General features: G+C 36.4%; 1 protein-coding gene across 1 annotated transcript in view; it reads right to left on the bottom strand.

Annotated features, from left to right (window-relative positions):
* Positions 1–24,584, bottom strand: part of LOC148952307 (uncharacterized) — an 80,853-nt gene that overhangs the window by 16,078 nt on the left and 40,191 nt on the right. Inside the window, exon 3 of the mRNA XM_089089754.1 lies at positions 7,736–7,955. Within this exon, the coding sequence (XP_088945880.1) occupies positions 7,736–7,955 (220 nt within the window). The remainder of the gene's footprint in view (positions 1–7,735; positions 7,956–24,584) is intronic.

The following is a 24,584-nucleotide window of genomic DNA, read 5'->3' as shown; positions in this document are numbered from 1 at the left end:
TATTTTAAAACATTTTTTTTTTGGGGGGGGGGTATAGGGATGATATAATTTCAGTATGACATTATGGGGGGGGGACTTAAAAAAGGATTTTTGGAACATCTTTAATGTTTGGGGGGATTAAAAATTACTGTTGAATTAGAAGAGAATGGAAAACTTCCTTTTCTTGATATTCTTCTTTTAAAAAATGAAAATAGTCTGGATTTCAAAATTTACAGAAAACCGACAAATAACAATAGATTTTGTCTTATAGTTCCGGTCACGCTCGCCAAGTAAAAAATGGTTTGATCATTTCTTTAACTGACCGGATCTTTAGTATTTGCTCTCCAAATTGTTTTGAGGAGTTGTCTTTTCTAAGAAAATTACTAAAAAGTAACATGTATCCAGAATGGTTAATTAACCAGACTATTTCAAAAAGAAGGAAAAAGTTTCTAGAAATTTCTAAGGAAGTCTTGGAGACAACTCGGGAGAAGGATGTTTTTCTGGTCCTTACCATATGCACCCGGGCTAAGGGAAAAACTTAAAAGAATTTTATAAAGTAATGGTCTAAATGTAGCTTAAAGGAGTAATAATACTTTGGGTAGTTTTCTAAATTCTGGGAAGGATCTAACCTCATTGGGGCAACAAAGTGGGGTCTATCAGATTCCATGTACTTGCGGAAGCTCATATGTGGGACGTACTAACCAGAATTTGGAAATGAGATTATTACTGAATAAAGACTGAATTTCGTCAGCTTTAAAGCAAAATTATAAGTCTAAAGATTTTACTTCAGCCTTTTCGGAACATATTTTCAATTTTCCAGACCATTTTATTTTGTTCGATAATGTTTCTTTGATTCGTAGGGAACGGAGCTTAAAGAAAAATTTTCGTGAAACTCTTGAAATAAAGAACCTTTTATTCAAGAATATAGCTTTAAAATCATGACACAGGTGAATTCGGGTTGAACTCTATCTACGATAATTTATTAAAATCTGGTAGATTAAAGTTCAGTCCACCCAATGTAATTAACCTCTGCCCAAGTGTTATTTCATTGAACGCTAATGAACCGGATCCAAGAAGGTCAAAGAGGCTAGCTTCAGCTTTTGCTTTGAAAAGAATTAGAGCATTAAACAGTAAGTAGCTTTATTTTATTTGGTATATAATTCATTGATTTTCATTGTTTTAGTTTAGTTTTACTACTGATGACGATCACTGCAAATGTGACCGAAATACTTAGTATTTTTGTGAGATTTTATCACTGTTTGTTAAACACTGTCTATTATAAGGACTTTAACCCTATTTGAACTTTTATTTATCGTCATGGAAAGGAAGTGTGGTCTCCAAAATAATCTACGTCATATTTATGGGGATCATTTGACCAAAAATGTTTATAAATATATAAACATTCAGAAGAAACATGCAAATGTAATCGACCAGCAGGATTTTCTTCAACAATGTAAGAAGATGAGAATTGTGCCACCTTCGATAAAATTCAAATTACATTTAGGCACTTTTAAGGAAGAAAAGTTTGAACGAAGTTTACATTTCGAGACTTTAAATCACGTTATTAAGGATAGAAATCGAAAAAGAGCTTTAATAGTGAGAGATAAACTTTCCCTGGAAAATCTTATATCAAAAAAGTTAAGTGCAAGTGACTTTTGTTTTATCCAACAAACAGGAACAAATCACCTCAGTCATGACTTTCGCCTTTCCAGAGAAAGATTGCTAAAAACAAATTTCAAAATAATCCAAAAATTATGGGTAATACCTTCGTCAATTCTTGGACTAGGTTTGATTGATTTTTCATCAAAAACGTTAACGTTACAAGAACAATCAGTGCTTGGAAAGGCTCCCAAATTTTGTTTCAAACCTGATAAAGTTTCCGTGGAAGATATTATCTCTTCAATAGAAATATCTTCGCATAAAAACGCAAGTCTAATAAAAGATGTTAGCTTAGTAAGAGCTTCTACCTTGAAAACCCTTTCTAAGTTTGTATTAAAACCGAGATTTCCTAGTACGACCATCAAAGACATAAGAATTATAAAAAACTTAAAAAAGGATGGTTCAATTACAATTACATAAGCAGATAAGAGTAACACTCTAGTTGTGATGGATGCTGAAGACTATGAATGAAAATTAAGGACTTTACTGAATATTAAAAAAAATACAAAAAGCGATCGTGTAATTCGACAGACTCTTTTGCAAATAACTTTAAGAAAGAATTAAAGTATTTTAACGATGAAGAAAAAACTACGCCGCAACTTTATCACAATTACCTTCCACGCAGTTCCTTGTGCCCTAAATTATTTGGACTTCTCAAAATCCATAAGCCTAATCTACCATTACGAACAATTGTGTCAAGTACAAGGTCACCAACAAGTGTTTCGAGCAAGTGTTTAGTGACAGTCTGTAAATCACTATTGTCTACACAAATTTCGTACATTAAGAATTCTTCGAAGTTGGTTGAAAAACTGAAAAAAGTAGAAATTTCTTCAGGTTCTTTGCTTTCAAGCTTCGACATTTTATCAATGTATACAAACATTCATGTAGAAGCAGCCGAAACTCTTCTAGAAAGAAAGCTGTTAAGAAATTTGGACTTGATTAGTGGCAAAACAGATTTGGAAGTTCCTGTAATTACGTATTTAGTAAGGTTGTACAATAAGTTCTCTTATTTTTTTTTCAATTCAGAAGGGAATTTTCGAACAAGTAAATGTTCCCTTTATCCCCATTATTAGCTAATATTGCGTTATTTCATATTTTTTTAAACATATTTTTTGGGACCGGTATATGGATGATATAATGTCAGTATGTGATTATGGGGAGGAGAGATTAAAAGAATTTTTGGAACATCTTAATTGTTTGGAGGGGGATTTAAAGTTTACTGTTGAATTAGAAGAGAATGGGAAACTTGCTTTTCTTGATGTTCTTCTTTAAAAAAATGAAAATAGTCTGGATTTTAAAATTTACTGAAAACCGACAAATAACAATAGATTTTTGTCTTATAGTTCCGGTCACGCTCGCCAAGTAAAAATTGGTTTGATCATTTCCTTTACTGACCGGATCTTTAGTATTTGCTCTCCAAAACTATTTGAGGAGGAGTTATCTTTTCTAAAAAAAAATACTAATAAGTAACATGTATCCAGAGTGGTTAATTAACCATACTTTTTCAAAAAGAAGAAAAACTTTCTAGATATTTCTAAGGAAGTCTTAAGAGACAACTCGGAGAGGGATGTTTTTTGTTCCTTACCATATGTACCCGGGCTAAGTGAAAAACTTAAAAGAATTTTACATAGTAATGGTCTAAAGGTAGCTTTAAAGAGTAATAATACTTTGGGTAGTTTTCTAAATTCTGGGAAGGATCTAACTTCATTGGGGCAACAAAGTGGGGTCTATCAGATCTCATGTAGTTGCGGAAGCTCATATTTGGGACGTACTAACCAGAATTTGGAAACGAGATTATTACAGCATAAAGATTCAATTTCATTGGCTTTAAAGCAAGATTCTAAGTCTGAAGATTTTACTCCAACCCTTTCGGAACATATTTTCGATTTTCCAGACCATTTTATTTTGTTCGATAAAGTCTCTTGGATTTCTAGGGACCGAGTTCGTGAAACTATTGAAATAAAGAAAATTTTATTCACTAATATAACTTTGAATCGTGACACAGATGCATCTCGGTTGAACTCTTATCTATAATAATCTATTAAAGTCTGGCAGAGTTAAGTTCAATCCACCCAATGTAATTAACTTCTGCCCAAGTGTTATTGCATTGAACGCTAATGAACCGGATCCAAAAAGGTCAAAGAGGCTTGCTTCAATTCTTGCTCTCAAAAGAATTAGAATATCAAGAAATATGTAGTTTTATTTTATTTCGTATATAAACTATTGATTTTAATTGTTTTAGCTTAGTTTTACTACTGATGACGGTCACTGCATATGTGACCGAAATATTTAGTATTTTTTTTGTGAAATTTTATCACTGTTTAGTGAAACACTGTCTATTATAAGGATTTTATCCGTATTTGAACTTTTATGTATCGTCTAAAAGTCGCTTGATAGCTTTTGCTAGATCTGGTTTATTTGGCTTTCGGAACACGCCAGAATCATCAAAAAGCGACACAGGATAGGAGCAAGATTCATATTTAAATGAAGATTCTTCGTCCATATTCAGTCTTTTGGATATATTTAGATGCTGAAACAGCAATGAAGGGTTTAAACGGTGGATTTCTCCCCCGTTGTTTCGCTTCATCGTCATAAGGACTGCCTGATTCTTCCGTTTGAACGAATACTCCTTCAGAAATTTCCCTACCTTCCGTCAAGAATTTTCTTCCTGACTTCCACTGCTTTGTCGGTGTTCACAATTTCTGCAGCAGTCATGCCAGTAGCAAGCCTGCAAAGCGATAGCAGATCACCCTCAAAATGAGACCACTGCTCAACAAAGTCAATAACTATTTGTGTCTCTCCAGTCCCTCTGCTGCCTTGAATTTGAAATACAAGAATATGTGTTGGTGTCTTGTGTCCTGTTCAACCTCGGCCTCCCCTATGTAAAACCGGGTTTCACGTGCATTAGAAACTGATCGCTTTAGAGTATGAATAACACCAATCTCTACAGATGCTTTTGCCGGCAGATTCACATGAAATTCTTGCCATAACTTAAGTATAATTATAAAGTTGCTGTTATCCCACGTACATCTCAATCATCAAACAGTTCGTGGTAACGAAGTGTAAGTAAGGAGCGAACCGGCTCAATAGTAACCCTAAAAACGGAATTTTCTTTAAAAAAAAACTCTTAAACTCTAAAAAACAGAATTTTGATACCAATAGATACATCAAAAGAACCAAATTTTTATGCTTTCAAAATAAGTTTCATCAAGTTTAGTCCTACCCATTAAAAGTTACGTACCTGAGAAAATTTGCCTGATTTTCGAAAAAAGGGGGAAACACCCCCCTAAAAGTCATAGAACCTTAATGAAAATTACACCATCAGATTGAGCGTATCAGATAACCCTACCGTAGAGGTTTCAAGCATCTGCAAAAATGTGGATTTTTTTTTTTTTTTTTCGCCATAAGAAAGTTTACGAAAGCGTGTTTTTTTTTTTTTTTTTTTTTTTTTTTTTTTTTTTTTTTTTTCAGGGGTGATTAAATGGACACAGTGGTCCTAGTATATCGCGTGAGGGCTCATTCGAACGGAAATTAAAAGTTTTAGTGCCCTTTTAGCTGACCCAAAAAATGGAGGGCAACTAGGCCCCCTCCCACGAAAATTTCTTTCCCAAAATCACCCGATCTAAATTTTGAGATAGCTATAATGTTCAGCATGGTCGAAAAATATAATCACTATTTCTTTGAGGATGACTTAATCCCCCACAGTCTCCGGGGGAAGGGCTGCAAGTTATGAACTTTGCCCAATGTTTACATACAGTATTGGTTATTGGAAAGTATAACAGACGTTTTCAGGGTTGGTCTTTTCTGGTAGTGTGGGGGGGGGGGGGCCGGGGGTTACGTGGGAAGATCTTTCCATGGAGAAACTTTTCATGGGGGAAGGGACATTGCTATGAAGGGGGCGCCGGATTTCCAAGCATTATTTAAAAAACGATCAGAAATTAAATAAAAAAAAAACAAGTTTTTCAAATGAAATTAAGGAGCAACATCAATACTTAAAACGAACAGAAATTATTATGTATATGATTGGGTTCGCCCCCAAGTCAATACCTCGCTCTTTAATCTAAATTTTTTTAATAATTTAATAAGAGCTATTTATTCTAATTAACGGCATTTTTGATTATGGGTTAATTTTTAAATAATTGGAACGAAATTTTAACTTTAGCGTAAAGAGCGAGGTATTGACTAGGGGGCGAACCCCCTAATATACGCATTAAAAATATACGAATATAGAAGTTCGTTACGTAAGTTAATTCGTAAGTTATGTATATTTATTACTAATAAAAACGTTCGTAAATAAAATTAAACAACTTTCGAACAAGTCATTTCACCAAAAAAAAAAATTAATATACAAATTTCGTCTTAATTATTCATATACAGTGAGCCAAAATCGAAACCTGCATTAATTTAAAAACGTTCAGAAATTAAATAAAAAACAAGTTTTTTTAACTGAAAGTAAGGATTGACATTAAAACTTAAAACGAACAGAAATTATTCTGTATATGAAAGGAGCTATCCCCTCCTCAACGCCTCACTCTTTACGCTAAAGTTTGACTCTTTCTCACAACTCTATTTTTAAAACAATAAAAACTAACTCACAACTCTATTTTTTAAAACAATAATATTGGCAAAATGGGTCAGCTTGTTCTTGCGCATCACCGCATCTATTGACAAATTTCTCACTAAAGGGCTAGGCACACGTAGCTGATTTCGGGAACTGATTTCAGCATCAGTGGATAAACGATAGCGGTAAGAAGAATTTGGTTCAAAGAAAAATTTATTGCGCAAAATTTTCAAAACAAAAAATCATGGACACAAATAGTCAACTGGAGTCTATTAATAGTTACTTGATTAATCCTAGCTTAGTTCTCAGTTTAATTCTCAAGCTCAGTAGTGGGGTCTTTCACCACAGATACCTTTGGCTGACTATTTATTTGTATCCCTATTTTTTGGTGATGATCATGATGAAAATCAGCGCTGATTTTGTAAATCTGTTGAAAATTTTTCAACCTAAAATCGACGCCGATTTCCTTTAAAATCGGCGCTGATTTGGAAATCAGTTCCTGAAATCATCTACGTGTGCCCAGCCCTTAAGAGTGTTGAAGAACATTGCAGATGCGGGACAATTTTGAGACATGTGCAAAACTATTCATATGATTGGGTATGCGGGGGGGGGGTAAAATATGCAAGATACTAGGACACGACTACTTCCTAGCCTTTTTTGCATAGGAAGTGTAAATCTTCTCTGCGTGGACGACTTCGTGTAATACCTAACGTATATTAATGCACGCTTTATCTCGCGCTTGTGTGTGTGTGTGAGGGGGGGGCAACAGCTCAGGCGTGTCTAAAACACAGAACTGAGTCCTTATTCGTGATTTATGTACCAGCTTTTCTATTCACCAATCTTTTAAAAGTGTAACCTATTTTATTTAAGTGAAAAGACCTCGATTTTGCGTCTCCCGATTTTGGCCTATTTTTTATACGTTGTAGAGATGTAGAGATTTTTTTTTTTCCAGTTCGAAAGATAACAAAATTAAAATTATTGCAATATTTTTTAGGTAACCCCTAAAATTAATTTAGATTGACTGTACTATAATACAGACTATGCCTGACATAGCAAAACCTGACAAACACCTGACAGAGTAGGTAATTGTGTTAATATATAGTAATAGTTTAGTTTTCAATGGGTTGCAGGTTCTTTTTTTCCAGAAGGTCACCACTTTACAAGAAAATTATTGTGGTATCTGTCTAGCATCTCAGACTATGAAGGTAGCCTTCGTTCCTGAACTGAATGGGCGCACAATACAGCGATGTTTACAAAAGAGACAATACATGGTAAGTTTAATTCTCAGTGGCCGTGGGTTCTAATCTTTCCCCTCCCTCACCCAGATATCCTCCTTAGCAAGGTCAGCACTATTTATTTACAAAAAAATACAATATTCATTTTCTGGATAAGAATAGCTAGACTATTTCTTTAAGTTATAAACCACAGTAAATTTCAATCTCACATCATTAATTATCAAACACAGAAGGCTCAAAATAGGCCTGACCGAAAAAAAATATCGAAAACAGAAACCTAAAGAATAAAGATGAAAAATACCAGCTGTGACAAATGGTGCCATTCACCAGTTTCTGTGTTGAGCCGATAGCAGGGCAGAAGCATCCAACAAAATTGGGCAGTGAGTGACAAAGCCTCTATTACAAAATCTACCATTTTATCCGGGAAAAAGTAAGGTATTCCAACTCGACAAAAACCAGGTCGGAGTATTTCATATCCTGAATGTTCTTCTTTTCTTCTGAGATGATGTCTGTCAAGACGACTAAAAAATAAATGTAATATTTAAACCTGAATAAGCAGGGTCGTTCAAACGAGAAAATTCTTCTTGTACAAATCCTTAAAATAACAAGCTGAAGGGCTATAAAGAACTGATACTGGAAAGCCTATGTAGGACTACATGAGAAGTTAGCTCTTCTCTTGAAGAACTTGTCAGTAGGTCAGTAGTTATAGACATAGAACAAATGAAAAAGTCTAGTTCACCTTGAAAACGACACATTGGAGAAAAATAAAATTTTAATTAAAAGAGTGGAGATTACTAAGCAATTTCAATGCAAAACAGGTACGGTAACATATTTTAGCAGTTGCGATTTATCTACAGTGTAAAACGAAGAATCTAATTTACCTCTAAGATTGTTTTTAGGAGCAGGAGCTTTGAACAGGGTGGGGCAGAAGATGATGAGCATTCACCAGTGTTTCGGCGTAAGGGGCTCAACTCGACGACGATTTTGTAATATTGATAAAAGCATAGAATCCTAAGCTTCCCCAGGCTATTGAAGTGTGAGCAAGGTAATTTACTTTTCAAATTTATTTAATTTAAGCTTTGTTTCAATCACACTTCAGCCATTTGAGTGAATTGTTGTTGATAAGAACAAACAAAAAATTAAGACAGTGCGATTGAAAAAGCTAGCAAATGAATACGAGTTGCAGAGGCAGCTAGCAACCTAGTAAGAGACGATCACGCCCCATAGTAAAAACTAAAAATAGCCCATAACTCCTAAAAATAGTCAGATAAAAACAAAAATTACGCTCTTAGAACCATCTTTTCCAAAACCCCTATACAGAAATTTTACATTCTCTTGGCTTGAACAACAAGAAAATTATATTGGCCTGAGAATCAAGAAAAGCGACTGAAACCACGGTATTCTCCTTATAAGGCATCTTTATTTCTTTCCATTTGTTTCCTCCATAGCTAGCTGGGCACTGGAAAATCTACCAGAGCTGTATAATGGCACGTTTTAAAGAAAATTGCTACATCTAGTGCATCTTGTAATTAAAAATAAAATAAGCCAAGTTTTTAAAAAAGAACCAGTTTTGACAAAAAAACTGCATTTTCGTAACCAAGCTTGATAAATGACGTTATAATGGAATAGGTTATAACCGTATGTGACGTAATAAGTAAATGCAATACTGATACACGCATATCTTTCGACAAGAAAATAATACAAGAAGTACATATTTACAAGAATCAATTTTTTACGAGAAACTGCTTTTTCTATAATTTGAGTTGCAGCGGTAGCTAGCAACCTAGAAAGAGACGATCGCGTCCAATACTAAGAAATATAATAACCCATGACTCCTAAAAATAGAGTCAGATCAAAGCAAGAAGTACACTATTAGAACCACCTTGTCTGAAACCTCTATATACGAGGGTTATTCAGAAAGTAGGGAACGTTTTGTAATAAAACAAAAACTAGGTACAGGAAAAATATTTTATTATATACATCTGAAAGAGTGACTAAAATGCTACTTTTCTACATAGTCCCCAAAAAAATTAAGGCACTTATAGTAGCGGTGAACAAGCTTCAAAATTCCTTCGTCATAGAAATCTGCCGCCTGTAATTTCAGCCACTCAGTGACGCATGCCCGGAGCTCGTCGTTGTCATCAAAATGCTGTGTTGCTAGCCAGTTTTTCATCTTCGGGAACAAGTGAAAACCAATCGGTGGTAAGTCAGGACTGTAGGGTGGATGTGAGAAAATCTCCCATTTGAATGAGACAAAACGTTCTGCAGTTCAATTTGCTGTGTGAGGTCGGGCATTGTGTTGAAAAACAAAATTTTAGATGAGAAATGTCCTTTGTAAGTGTTTTGCTCTACTCTTCTAAGCTTGTGCAATGTTTTGCAGTACCGAATCATAACTATTGTCGCACCACACTCAAGAATGTCAATAAGCAGCATATCTTGCCTATCCCAAAAAAAAGTAGCAATAATCTTCCTTGCTGACAAGATTTGCAAATTTGTTTTTGGTTTTTTGGGGGAACTTGTGTGCCCCCACTCCATAGACTGCAATTTTGTCTCGCAATTGACGTGCTTCACCCCCGTCTCGTCACCCGTTACGATTCGATCCAGTAAAGAATCACCACTTGTGTGGTAGGCGTCAAGAAATGTTAAGGCTGCTCCCATTCGCTGACCTTTATAGAGGTCTGTAAGCATTATTGGCACCGATCTTGCACAAAATTTATGGTAGCTAAGCTTAAGAGTCACAATTTCAAACAATAAAGTCCGTGAAACTTGTGGGAAGTAAAGCGAAAGCTCCGTTACTGTGAAGCGACGGTTTTCAAGAATCTTCCCGTCAACTTTGGCGAGAAGATCGTCTGTCACAATACTTGCGCGTCCAATTTTCTCTTCATCATGCACGTTGGTTCGGTCATTTTTAAACCGGAAACACCACTTTAGCACTGAACTTTCATTCATTACGTCGTTGCCATACACTTCGCACAGTTGTCGATGAATTTCTATCGGTTTTTCATTTTTTGCTAACAAAACCGTATTACAGACCGCACTTCGCAACTGGCGGGATTTGAAATTGCAGCGCACATTTTAAATTGAAATATTGGGCAAACTGGCAGCGTTAAGATCTTTTCATTTTCACGGCTGGATGCCGACTGAAGCTACAAACACGTGCACACCAAAACATACGTGATTGCCGCGCGCATAGCGGCGTCAAACGGAAACGTTCCCTACTTTCTGAATAGCCCTCGTAGAAATTTCACCGTCTCTTGGCTTGTACAACAAGGAAATTATATTGGCTTGACAATCAAAAAAAGTGGCTGCAACCATGATATATGGCATCTGCATATATGGCATCTATTTTTTCTTCTGCTTCCTTCTTAGCTAGGTGGGCACTGGAAAATCATAGAGAGCAGTATAATGGGTCGTTTTAAAGGAAATTGCTACATCTAGTCTCTTTTGTAATTAAAAATAAAATAGGCCCAGTTTTTAAAATAGAATCAGTTTTGACAAAAAAAAAACTATATTTTCGTGTACAAGCTTGATGAATGACGTTAGGCCTATAATCGTTTAGGTTATAATCATATATGACGTAATAAGTAAATGCAATGTTCATGCACGCTTATCTTTCGACAAGAAAATAATATAAGAAATACTTAATTACAAGAATCAATTTTTTTACGAAAAACTGCCTTTTCTACAATCCGAGTTACAGCGGTAGCTAGCAACTAAGTAAGAGACGATCACGTCCAAAAATAAGAAATATAATGACCCATAACTCCTAAAAAATAGAGTCAGATCAAAACAAGAAGTACACTATTAGAACCGCCTTGTTTGAAACCCCTGTATAGAAATTTCATCGTTAAAAAGTCTAGTTCACCTTGAAAACGACACAGTGGAGAAAAATAAAATTTAAATTGAAAGAGTGGAGATTACCAAGCCATTTCAATGCAAACCAGGTATGGTCAATTATTTTAGCAGTTGTGATTTATCTACGGCGTAAAACGAAGAATCTAATTTACCTCTAAGATTTTTTTTAGGAGCAGGAGCTTTGAACAGGGTGGGGTAGAAGATGGTGAGCATTCACCAGTGTTTCGGCGTTAGGGGCTCAACTCCACGACGATTTTGTAATATTGACAAAAGCATAGAATCCTAAGCTTCCCCAGGCTATTGAAGTGTGCGCAAGGTAATTTACTTTTCAAATTTATTTAACTTAAGCTTTGTTTCAATCACACTTTAGCCATTTGAGTGAATTGTTGCTGATAAGAACAAACAAACATTTAAGACGGTGCCATTGAAAAAGCTAGCAAATGAATACGGGTTGCAGAGGCAGCAAGCAACCTAGTAAGAGACGATCATGCCGCATAGTAAAAACTAAAATGACTCATGACTCCTAAAAATAGAATCAGATCAAAACAACAAATACACAATTAGAATCGCCTTGTCCAAAACCCCCTATCACTGTATAAAGATAATATAACAGTAAGTTTAAGGCTGATGATTTCCGGCGCTTCATTCTCGGTGCGTGCAAACAGCTCCTCCCACTTCCTCTTGCATCTTGCCCCGACGAATCTTCAGCCGATGAAGTTGAAGCAGGGCTCCGACATTATGGGCAGGTCCTGAACATGCGTCGAAAGATGTTCGAAGGGGAAGATTTTATTGAGGTAGCCACAGACGGAGCTTTAGCGCTTATGTATATCGAATCCCACATTCCACCGGCGATTATGATAAACCAAGAAGAGAAGATTTTGTATCCTACGATGGCCAACCCAAGGTTTGTTTCATATGCCAGAACGACCCCCATGATGCTGCAAACTGCCCGAGAAAAAATCCAAACCAGAGAAGGGGTACTACAGGAAAAAAACTACAATCCTTGGGGAACGGTCAGGTTAGCCACGCCGATGCAACCAACGATCCAAGATAAATCTAAATCAGCATTAAAGGGTATGGTATCGCTTAGCAGCACAGAAGCAGTCAAATCGGTTTTAGCAGCCACATCACAAATTCACCAACTAGAGAATCCGAAACAATATACCACATCTCTACTCGTAAAAAAATCCAGAAACATAAGCCATCAACCACCTGGATCAAACTCAGTGCGCTAACAATGAAAAGAATGAAGAGGGGAGTACCGAGTACAAAATAAATGAAGGAGCGTTGATCAGCAAACAGTCACGGATACCAACTCCAGGCACAGCTTTCAAGAAAAAGCCAGAAACAAGAAAACTGGGAGACACTCCCAAGACAGTATAGCTATGTCTCACAAGACTCGGTGGAGTCAAACAGTGAGAAGAAAAAAGGTGCGAAACCAAGCGAAAAGAAAAAAAAAGGAATTATAACAGGGAAAAAAATACAAAAAAAACCTTGACAGAAATATGGCTTTCAGAATAGGAACTCTAAATGTAAATGGTCTGAAGCAGGAGAAAAAACAAAAATGCTACTAGATTTTATTTTAATAAATAAATTGAATATTTTGTGTGTCCAGGAGGTAGACACTACGAATATAAGGTACCTTCGAGAGAAAGGTTATAAGTTTATATCAGCAGGGCTGGCACCTGACACAGGATTAAGAATAGATTACTACTTGAGAAGAAATAAGGAGTACTAAAAAGATGAATGATATACCTAATCAGTCTGAACACATTTATTTTTCGAAATGATGAAAACATAAATAAAGAGAGCCTAAAATATGAAACACATGGAAAAGTGAGCAGCATCACGTGGCAAAATATCACTTTGGTTAATGTACACTTACCGTCTGGCACAAATAATTTTGAGCAACGCGAAGAAGTCCTCAGAAGGAAAAATATCAAGCATCTCACTGCAGAATCAATGATTGTCTTAGGTGACTTCAATTGCGTTTCACAGCAAAAAGACATCAGAGGTAAAGCCATGAAAAATGACAAGAGGAAACTAAGCAAGGAACTAAAAGAAATTAAATATGTTTGGGAGCTGAAAAATGGCTGGATCGAGAAGAATCAAGAGGTATCTTACACACGCATGGACACAAGAGGTGCGAGCCATATAGACAGAATTTACTGCACTTCAAACCTCATGAAAATGTGACGAAGATTGAAAACCTTGTGGTACCTTTCACAGATCACTGAGCCTTAGCTACGACGTTCAACTATGATCCAGGCAGGACCGTAGTATCGACGTCAAAAACACAAGCATTTTGGAGAATGGACCCAAATATATTACGAGAAAAAGAGACCAGAACAATAATTTGAAGTAAAGTAAAAGAATTACTTAGGAGTATTCGCTGAAGAAACAGACGTATGCCAGTTTTGGATTAGGTTCAAAGCAAAAATAGGTCATTTCATTAGAAGTCTTGAAAAGCATCAGAGAAGAGAGAAAGAAGCTCACAAACGCCACCTGTATAGGACGTTAACAGACCTAAAAGAAGGAAATAGATTAAGGGAAAAGCATCTGGTAGTAGTATTACAAAATAGAAGAAAAAATAAGACAAATTAAAGAAAAAGAGTTCTAGACCTTCAAGATAAAAAATAGATTACAAGGATTAGACAGGTTAAGACAAGCAATGATGTCAGAATAGGTTCAAGCAGAAGCGAAGAAAACGAAAACCGAATCCGGAAAGTGAGAACCGAAAACGGTGGAACAACATCGGATCAAACGAGAATATAAAATGAAACCGCCTCCTTTTACAGGGTGTTATATAAAAAACCTCCAGTAGGAAACACCACAGAGAACTACTTCGGTGAATTCCAGTCCAGATACCGGGTTACAGACGAAGAAAATGCACAAATAGGGTTGCCTTCGGCGAGATAAAAAAAAAACAATGGAAAAAGTGTTAGGTTGGAACCTATTAGCCCTAGTTGGCGCTGACAGTGAAGGCGTATGATTCCGTAATACGAGAGATTTCGTGGTTATTAATGCGACTAAAGATGAATTTCGGAAAGAATGTCATAGATAAATGGGTAAGAATATATTCTGCACCGAAAGTGGTTATAAAAGTAAATGGAAAACTGACGACAATAATAAACCTAGAAAGAGGTCTGCTGCAAGGGAACCCTTGTTCTGGAACGCTATTTGAAATATATCTCGACCCACTCTTTCGGTATTAGAAGAAAGAATGTGCGGTGTTCAAGTTTCTGAACACGTTTTTCAGAAAAGTGCAGATTTCTTAGATGACGGAAATTTTATCACAGGAAGTGAAAGTGATGTGAAAACTGTGTGCAGGGTTGCATTGGTAAGAGCAAAGATTTCACGTGAAAATACACAAACAAAAGAGCAGTGTTCTACCCTTGAACAAATCGGCAAATTACGACGACATAGAAAGAAACTGTTGGCTCCCGTTTGCGGAAAAAGCGCGAGTATTGGGCCTGACTTTTGAGAAAGTGCTGAACACAAAAAAAAATTGGGAGGAAAAAGTAAACAAAATAGTCGGGATATTGAGTCAACCGAAAAAAGCCTTTTCAAAACGATCACTCAAACACCTACTTGTTCGATGTGTGGAGACGAAGTACTTGACGGACTATTCCAGAAATTGATTCAATGCCCCTCGAGCGGTGGATTACCCAAAAGATTATTGGAAATATTTGAAAATGAAGGAATAAAACAACGTCTGTAGAAGAAAAGAAGAAAGCTCTAAAGCTGTCCTTTCGTGTTAAATGTAAGCGAAGGAATTATGCGCTGTGTTTGTTAGTGACAAGTGTTAGCAAGCATGTGTGGAAAATGCGGAAACGTCAGAAGCAGGTCAAAATTCCTTTGGCGAATATTTGAATTGAAAGTTATGTGGATGACCTGAGACGGAGTCGAGTATGGAGGGAGAGAGTAGATGTGGAATGGATGAGTAAAATTGAATTTTAAAATTGAAAATTTAGGTTTAAATGTTTTATGGTAAAAAATGTTTTAAATTGTTTAAAAAAAAGAAAAAAACAATAAGGAAATGATGTTAGTATCAAGATAAATGATTTTGATTTATTTTTTATTGGTTTTTGTTTGATTTTTGAGTAGCCAAATGGGTATTAAAAAGATTTTAGTAGTTTATTTGTGTGTTATTAAAGAAGGATTAGAATGGCGTGTCTAAAGATATTGTAAGGGCACAGCTTTCTACTCCTCCTAGGTTTGTTTTCGGGTTGAGGGGAGGTTGGGAAGTTGGAAGACGATGTATAGTTGATTGAGAACAAGGTTTTATGAAAAATATTTGTGTATTATTAATGTATTTCCACGGTGAAAGGGGCGCCCCATGGTAGAAGGGCACCCTGCTAAACCGGGAATGGTACTTTTTTTGCGGTTTTGAATTTTTTTTGTAGTATACGCTGTCTTCGTCAATTATGTTTGGCTACCCAAATCCAAAATTCAAACAACAAAAGTTGTTTTTAAATTAGTGTAGGTGACATTAAAGTTTGAAATTAAGTAAAAAAGATTATTATGTCACCAAGAGGAGAGGAGGTGGCAAAAAAACCAGCTCCTCCCACTTCCTCTTGCATTAGCGGTTTAGTATGTATTCGTCAATCAATGAAAAATTGTTCGAAATTGTATTATTCGTAATTGCGAAAGCAGAAAGCAACTTGGTGAGCCGGCGAAGTGATTTGCAACTATCCCATCTCATGGGTATGACTTTATTTATATACAAATTACGACTTAATCTATTATTTATATACAGTGGACTTAACTGAATGGCCTATGTAGGATTTCTAAAAAGGGGGGCGGGGGATTGATGAAATTTGTGAAAATAAGGAAATTTCTAGTGTTAACTTCTAATCAATACTGCAACAGGGAAATAGCCGAAATTTCATAGTGAAGAGGGGTCCACGAAGTGGCGGGAGTATTTAGAATTTGCCAAAAAATGTTTTACCACAAAGGGGCAAGGAGCAGATTATCTATTAGGTTTCACAATAGTCTGTGGTTTTAGATAGTAATATTGCGCCATGGAGCGTCAAAACTTGTTCTTATTGTTTTTTTATTGGTAAAGAAAAATGTCCCTTTAATTTCCATTTTATTTTGTTTTCCTTTTAATTTCCGTTAATTTATCATTTAATTTTTCCTCGTTTATACTCTTTCTTGGGCCAAAGAAATTTCATTCGAAATTTGATAGAGGATCTTTGATTTTCTTCTAATAAATGGTGGAATAGCCGTGATGGTTTGTCATTATTTTTATATATTTTTACTTCGTGATATATATTTTCTCAGATTGTAGTTCGTGTGTGACTTGAAAAAGACTAATTACCTGTTTCGGTGGAGAGCCGAGATAAAAGCTAGTATCGGTGTGTACGAAAGTTTTTGTATGTAATTATATTCTTAGACCTTTCCTGAACTTTAAAGAATAAACACCTCTGTTTGAAAATCTTTGCACTTTGCGAATTTAGATAGCGATAAGGGTTCCTGATTGAGACCAATTTTAGGACTTGGGTTCTAATTATTGGTTGCTGTGTTAAAAGTTGCCACAATAGCCCTATCTAAGAAAATACCAAACGTCTGTTAAAAAGTGTTTTTCGTAAAATTCTTAGTGAGTTTTCAGAAGATTGAAGAACATCGCACATTTTAGTGGCAGATCGAAAATTTTATCGGGCTTTAATTAACAAAATATTATGTTACAAATGTAATAGGCTACAACTTTTGACGAAATACATACATAAAAGTCGTTTTTACACCGTCCAAATAAAAATTGTCATCTAACAATAAACACATATAATTGATATATTTTTTTAATTAATTTGACCTTAAGATATGTGATCCCCGTCCTGCACTGTTATCCGGGATCATTGCTTTTCCTGAGGCAAAAATAATTTCAATGATTTAAAGAACATGAAAATTGGAACTTGGAATGTTACGACATTAAAAAATAACTATCGTACCGATATTTTGACGGAAGAATTGAGACAATTCGAACTAGATTTATTAGGAGTTTCGGAAACTTATATTTCTGGGTTAGGAAGCGTGAAACTAGACGATGTAGAATTTTTTTATTCAAACAGGAAGGATGGGGTACATTGACAGGAAGTAGGGCTCATGATGAATAAGGAAGCTGCTAAGTCTTGTTTAGGCTGGGAAGGTATTAATAATAGAATACTAATTGTTCATTTTATGACTATAAAGTTCAGGGTATCAGTTATAGTAGTATACGCCCCTGTAGAACCGTTTGACGGAGATACTAGGGACTCAGATGAATTTTACTTACAGTTACAGGAGCAAATAGACAAGGTCCCAGGTAGAAATATGATATTATTACTGGGAGATTTTAACGCCCAGGTTGGTAGAAATAGGGATAGATGGTATCTCAGCCTAGGTAACTTTGGTGTAGGAAAAGAAAACAGTAATGGATACAGACTTTTGCAATTTTGTAGGTATAACAATCTAGTTATAACCAATACGGTGTTTGGTCATAAAATGGTTCATAAGTTAACATGGTATTCACGTGATGGTAAGACAGTAGGCCCAAACCCTATTGATTATGTTATAGTAAACCGAAGACTGGCAGGATTAATACAACATACTAGGGTACATAGGAGTGCCGTTATTGATATTAAAAGTAAAGATCATCATCTAGTGGTGTCAAGGGTTAATTTAAAACTGAAATATCGGGAGGGTAACTACCTCCCGGGAAGTTGTGATGTCGGTAGACTCCAGGATGAGAATTTGATAGAAACTTTCCAGGAACAGTTTAATACTATACTTGAGAGTTTAAAATTTGATAATGTAGAAGATTGTTTGAATAATTTTAGAAAAACAATTTGTGAAGTTGCTAAAGGTGTATTAGGGAAGAAAGCTAGAACTGCAGCTAAGCATATTAGTGAAAAAGCTTTATGTTTAATAGAAAGGAGAAAGTACCCGTACAAAGAATTATCTGAGTGATAGATCATATGAAAACAAAAGGAATGTAAAGAAAGTGGAGATAACATTAAAATATGAACTAAGGAGGTGTGAAGTGGAGGCCATGGATAAAATTGCCGAGGATCTGGAAGATGCAGCTACACGGCATAACAGTAAAATATTGTACTGGCAAGTTAGCAAATTGAGAGGGAGTATTCAATCTGGAATTGTCCCAGTTAAAGATAGGAATGGGGTCTCAATTAGCGATAAGGAAAAAAATAAAGAGAGATGGGCCAAACATTTTGAGAACTTGCTTAACCGAGACAGAGTTGCAGGAAAAAATATAGAGGAAAATGAAAAAGTTTGTAATACTTTGGATGTGAAGGAAGATTTGTTTTGTGAGGAGGAATTAGCAACAGTACTAAAAGGGTTAAAGAATAATAAGGCTCCTGGTGCTGATAGGGTGGTAAATGAGTTTCTCAAATATGATGGCTCTGAGGTCAGAAATAAGTTATTGAAGATTATGAATATAATTTTTGAAAAAGGGGAAGTACCTAACGATTTTAGGAAAACCTTAATTAAGCCACTTTATAAGAAAGGTGATAAAAGTGAGTGTGGTAATTATCGAGGCATTAGTCTGGTCTCTGTAGGTAGTAAATTACTTAGTAATATGATACTTTTTAGACTGAGAGATGCCGTAGACAAAGTTTTAAGAGAAGAACAGTGCGGTTTTAGAAAAGGTAGAGGATGTGTCGACCAAATTTTCAGTCTTAGGCTAATAATTGAGAAGTGCCTGATTTTTCAAACACCTTTGGTCCTCAGTTTTATAGATTACGAGCAATCGTTCGATTCTGTTGATAGAAGTGCTTTAGTAAAGGTTTTATCCTTGTAGTATACCAGACAAATACATTAAAGTGATTAGTGCTATGTACGAGAATAACACTGCAGCAGTTAAGGTAGGAAATGAGGTTAGCAGCTGGTTTTGTATTAAATCAGGAGTTAAGCAGGGCTGTGTTCTATCCCCCTTTATATGGATTATTTTGGCGGACTTTGTTTTAAGAAGCACAGGAAAGGCAATGGGAGACCACGGAATCAAATGGGGAGGAAAAAGCCTCCTGGACTTGGATTATGCTGATGAATTAAGCATCCTAGATGAAAGCGTGAAGAAAATGAATGAGCTTTTAGAGGTTTTGCGAGTTCAGGTTGCTTGTATAAGTTTGAAAAGTAATGTTAAGAAGACTAAGTCATTGAGGCTAGGAAGAAGTGAAGATGAAAAGGTGACGTTGGGTAATGAAAAGATTGATCAGGTGGACAGCTTCACTTACCTTGGTAGTATTGTTAGTAAAGATGGTGGGAGCAGTGAAGATGTTAAAAATAGAATAGCCAAGGCTCAGGGTGTTTTTTCACAGTTAAAAAAAAGTCTGGAAGAATAGAAAGATAAGTCTGCAAACCAAGATTAGAATATTATAAGCTACAGTAATGACAGTGGTCAAATATGGCTCTGAAGCCTGGGCGCTCCGAAAAGCGGATGAAGATTTGCTAGATGTTTTTCAGAGATATTGCTTGAGAATTGTTCTGGTTACCCGAGTGACTGACCGTATTTCAAACAATAGGCTATACGAAAAATGTGCTACAATACTGCTCTCTAGGGCTATAATGAAAGAAAGGTTGAGGTGGTTAGGGCACGTTGTGCGGATGAAGGATGACAGATTGCCAAAGATTGTTCTTTTCGGCCAACCCTCTAGGGCTAAACGGGAAGCAGGTCGTCCCCGTCTGGGGTGGGAGGACGTCATAAAGAAAGATTAAAAGGAAATGGGAACTTCGTGGGCGGGTGTAAAAAGGGAGGCTTTGAATAGATTGGGGTGGAGGAGGATCGTGCGTAGCTGTGTTGGCCTCAGGCGGCTTGGTACTGCGGTGAGTTGTTGTTAGTAGTAGTAGTAGTAGTATAGTCAATTACTCTTATTAAATGTGAAGAATTATATTTGCAGTTGGATAAGCAGCTCTTGATTTGTCTCACGGGTGGGGGGGGCAAATTTCATAATCAAATGTCATCACGTTATGGCATTGTTCAGATAAAACTTATTTTTTACTTGATTATCGCTGCAAATTCATTCTTTGTTTTTCTTTCCATTCGTAAACCAATGTTATATTTACCTCTTGCATTATTACAGCCCACTGTATATACATTTATATAGATTTATAGGCAGCGTTACAGCCATACCAACTATTCTCCTTTCCTTTTTTATTCTTTAATAATAATTTCTGGTCGTTTTGAGTTTGAATTATTGTATGCTTCTATTTCTACTGATCTTAAGTTTAATAAGGCCTTTACTTTTCTTTAAAAAACCTTTCTTTTTCGTAAAGTTTTCGTAGTATATATATATATATATATATATATATATATATATATATATATATATATATATATATATATATATATATATATATATATATATATATATATATATATATATATATATATATATATATATATGCTGATTTAAAATATATAAGTTTCATCAAATTTAGTCTAACCCATCAAATTTACGAGCCTGAAAAAATTGCCTTATTTTCGAAAAAGGGGGAAAATACCCCTTAAAAAGTGATATAATCTTAATAAAAATTAAACCATCAGATTCAGCGTAACAGAAAACTCCACTGTAGATGTTTCAAGCTCCTAGCTACAAAAATGTGGAATGTTGTATTTTTTGCTAGAAGAAAGATCACGGATGCGTGTTAATTTGTTTGTTTCTTTTTTTTCAGGGGTGATCGTATCGATCAGAACATCGTGAGAGGGCTCACTTGGACGGAAATTTAAAGTTCTAGTGCCCTTTTTAAGTGACCTTTTTAAGTGAAAAAAAATTCTTTTAAATGTTTTCACTTTTCTAACTTTAAGAAATCAAAAATCAATTAAGATTTTAAGGAATAAATATCAGCATATGCATATTAAACTGACAATGCACACTTTTTTCAATAAATTCATTTGATTTTTTTTTTTCAGTAAAGTAAAAATTATATTCTGGCTTTTAGAAAGCTTGGGGTTTAGAACTCTACTCATATTAGTTTCTGCTCGTTTTGAGCTTGAGTCTTTTTTTCTGTTTGTTTTGGGTTTCATTGGTACTGATTTGTGGTAGTTGTATTCTTGGTAGATTATCTGTTTCTATTTTTGTTCATTTTGGTTCAATGAACAGGGGTCGGCCGTGACGAGGTGCACGAAAAAAGTGACTTTAGTTACTTGAGGACACCAAAAAAGTGACAAAAAATGACTGCTCAGAAGCCGTCAGAGCATAGTCAGGTGGATTACAAGGATCAAAATTACTACCGTAAGATCATCACAGGCCTATGAGAGCCCAAGAACTTACAGACAGAAAGGCTGAAATCCTTATTTTTTTCTTCGACAGATTTTATTTACTTATACAAAACGATAACCTCTGTAAATGTACGACTTCGATTATGGCACTAGGAACGAAAACTGATTTATTGAAAAACAAGCGTCCGCCACGACTAGGTATAACCAAGCACTGGACATTATGTCATCACTTCTTTGACTTTTTCGAAAGGCGATCAATTAGTTCGGATTTCCTCTTCAGAACAAATACTTCAAATGATTCAGCCTCATCTACCCTTTCCCTTTCTTTGGAGCGAGCTTTTAATGCTGCTTCCAGCATATTTTGAGCAAGACCAATGTTCAGGAAGTCCTTCTCTTCCACAGCTTTCTTTGACCGTTCCCCTGCCTCTCTCAGAAGGGTATCGCCTATTTCCTTCTGCTTAACCATCTCTTTTTTTTTCATACAATGTCTGACTCTATAGTCGCTATTTTGTTCTTCTTCCACACCATTTCCTGGATTTCTTGTTCAGCCTCCTCCTTCTCAGCTTCAAGCTTTTTTCTCTGTGGTTCTTCCTGTCTTCATTCAATAAGGAATAGTTCATAGCTGATCTAGCCAGACAAAGCAGCTTCTTTGGGATCAGGACACGCTCCGGTCTGTTCTCATAGTCACGAAGCGCATCCGTAGCAAAAGCCTTAGCATTCAGTGTCCGCTCTTCTGTACACGCTTGAAGGCTAGTCATCAGCAGAGCTGACCGAAAAAATCCTCTCTCTACGTTTGCACTTCCATGACAGAGCAGCAGAGCTGCCCGGACAATCCGACCTAAGTTCTGATATTTGGTTTCACCAGATGACGTCTTCAGTTCCAGGAACTTTTGCCTATAGCTTTCGATTCGAGTACTCTCCGTGGGTGGCGGCACAGGATTTGACTGTAATAACAACCATTCTCCCTGGACTTGCTCAATGTCCGTCTCAAATGGAAGTTCTTTAGCGATGTGGAAGATAACACTGCAACTCATTTTTTGGCAATCTGGACTGGGAGGGCTTAGGCAGGCAAGGCTTCAGAAAAACTCGTTTTTCACAGGGCATTTTGTCAGCAGGTACTGTATGCTTTCTAATGCTTTCTAAAAAAAAAAGCTTTCTAAAAAAAAACAGCAGCTTTGATATGCTTTCTAATTCTCAGGAAAAAAAAATTTCTGTCTTTCAGAATAACGAATCCAATCTAAGAATCCAGAATCTAAGAATCCAGGGCAGCCAGGACCCTTTCATTACACAAGGGTTGCTGTAGGTAAACATCTGCAATACTAACTAAGCCTTCGAAACCACTGAGGATCCGGAGATTGACATCATCAGCCGGCACAATCTGCCCCAAAAGAACTGTGCATAACCGTCTCAGCTCAAAGTGTACCACATGAACTAATGGCTCCTGTCGTTGAAATACACCAGTAAAAGCGGTGAAAGTTGCTGCAGAGCTTACAATAAAATCAATTTCGGCTTTCATTGTTTGCGTTTTAAGCCATTTTACAATTTTTAAATATTTTACATTTGACATCAGGCCTGCATTCTATCAATGCAGGCCACCGTTCGATCAAGTGGCTTGCTACTTCCCTATGGTGAGCCATCTCGTGGGGACGTGCTTCATAAACTTATGATGAGGTACTTTAACTTTCCGTTAGCACTGGTTGAAATCGTCAGAACTAGCTGGTCATCCCGTGAAAAAGTGGTAGACAGCAATGATCATATCAGAGCGATCCTCCCCGAGTTCTTGCAGCCCTTTCAGGAATGCATTATGCACTGCATGAATGTTGCAGGTTCCCATATTCAATAGGCCTTTTGAATACCTTTTTCTCTTTTCTGAGTCTACGATGGGCCAAACTTTCTTATTGACAGCTGGGCCATCACTTGCAAGCATGACCAATCTCTCAAGTGAAAGTTCTTCATCTTCAACACTTTGCAGGATTTTCTTACTCAGATCTTCACTGGTTGCATGTCCAATATAATATGTCCGAAGATGCCAACTAGCTACTTGTTTCCGCTCTTTTGATCAGCACTGAACTCTTATTTGGAGCTCCTCTACCCTACCATTGTTCTTTGTTTCATCATATTCCAGCACAAAGTCAGATTTCTGGATGTCTTCGACTAAAATTTCTAGAAAGTACGGATAAATAGCCTCTGTCAACAAGCATGTCATTTTTTAAGCATTTAACGACAAGCCTTCTGGTACAGCATCGGGGAACATTGTTCGGAACACCTCGGCAATATGATCACCTGAAGCTGCAGCAAAAGAATTTGCAATAGTCTTCAAAAACCCAAACTATCTTAGCCCTTGACACTGCATCCTGCTCGCGGAGCATTTCCAGATTCTTTTATGGTACGCTATCGTCACTCTGTGAGTTTGGGTGGTTTCCGGTTGGAACTGATGCAGCGAGTCTCAACTGACGCTGGTTTAACATGACAGAAGCATTCATTTTGTGATCTTGTGCGGCTGCATGTTGAAGAAGGGCCTGGAACCCATTCTGGCAGCTGAGTGTTTTTTTTTTTTTTACAAACTTTACAATAGAACGAGCTGTCACTCCCTTTTGTGCACCACTCTTTCACTTTATGCCCAGCACCGTCTTCCCTACTTCCCTACGTCTTCCTTACTCTCCAAAAAATTTGTCTTGTCCATTATTTTACAGCCATCTAAAATAAGAATGGGTTTTAGGACAGAATCCGAAAACATATAAAGCTAGTACAAATACAAACTGACAAAACCAGTGAAAAAACGAATTTAATCTTACATTTTTGACGTCCTCAGACCTGTGGGCATGCATGCCTTTAACAGGAAATGATCTAAAATCAAAGAAACTGGCTAACACTGAAAACATACAGAAGGAATCTCGGCCGAACTGTCCATTTGCTAAGCAGCCAGGCAAGAAAGGATGATAAGTAAACCAAGGGCCTGAAAAGGACCATAGGCAGTTATGGTACGGTAGAACTAATTCAATCTATCATCTTATCTGCAAAAGCCTAGATCTTAACACACACACACACTAACCACGTCCATCACAGCCATATACATTTT

Source organism: Artemia sp. Qi Xiang Cuo, chromosome 5 (genome assembly GCF_049724085.1).
Source record: "Artemia sp. Qi Xiang Cuo chromosome 5, ASM4972408v1, whole genome shotgun sequence".
NCBI lineage: Eukaryota > Metazoa > Arthropoda > Branchiopoda > Anostraca > Artemiidae > Artemia > Artemia sp. Qi Xiang Cuo.
Note: the sequence above shows the minus strand (reverse complement) of the source record. Positions and strands in the feature narration are given on the sequence as shown.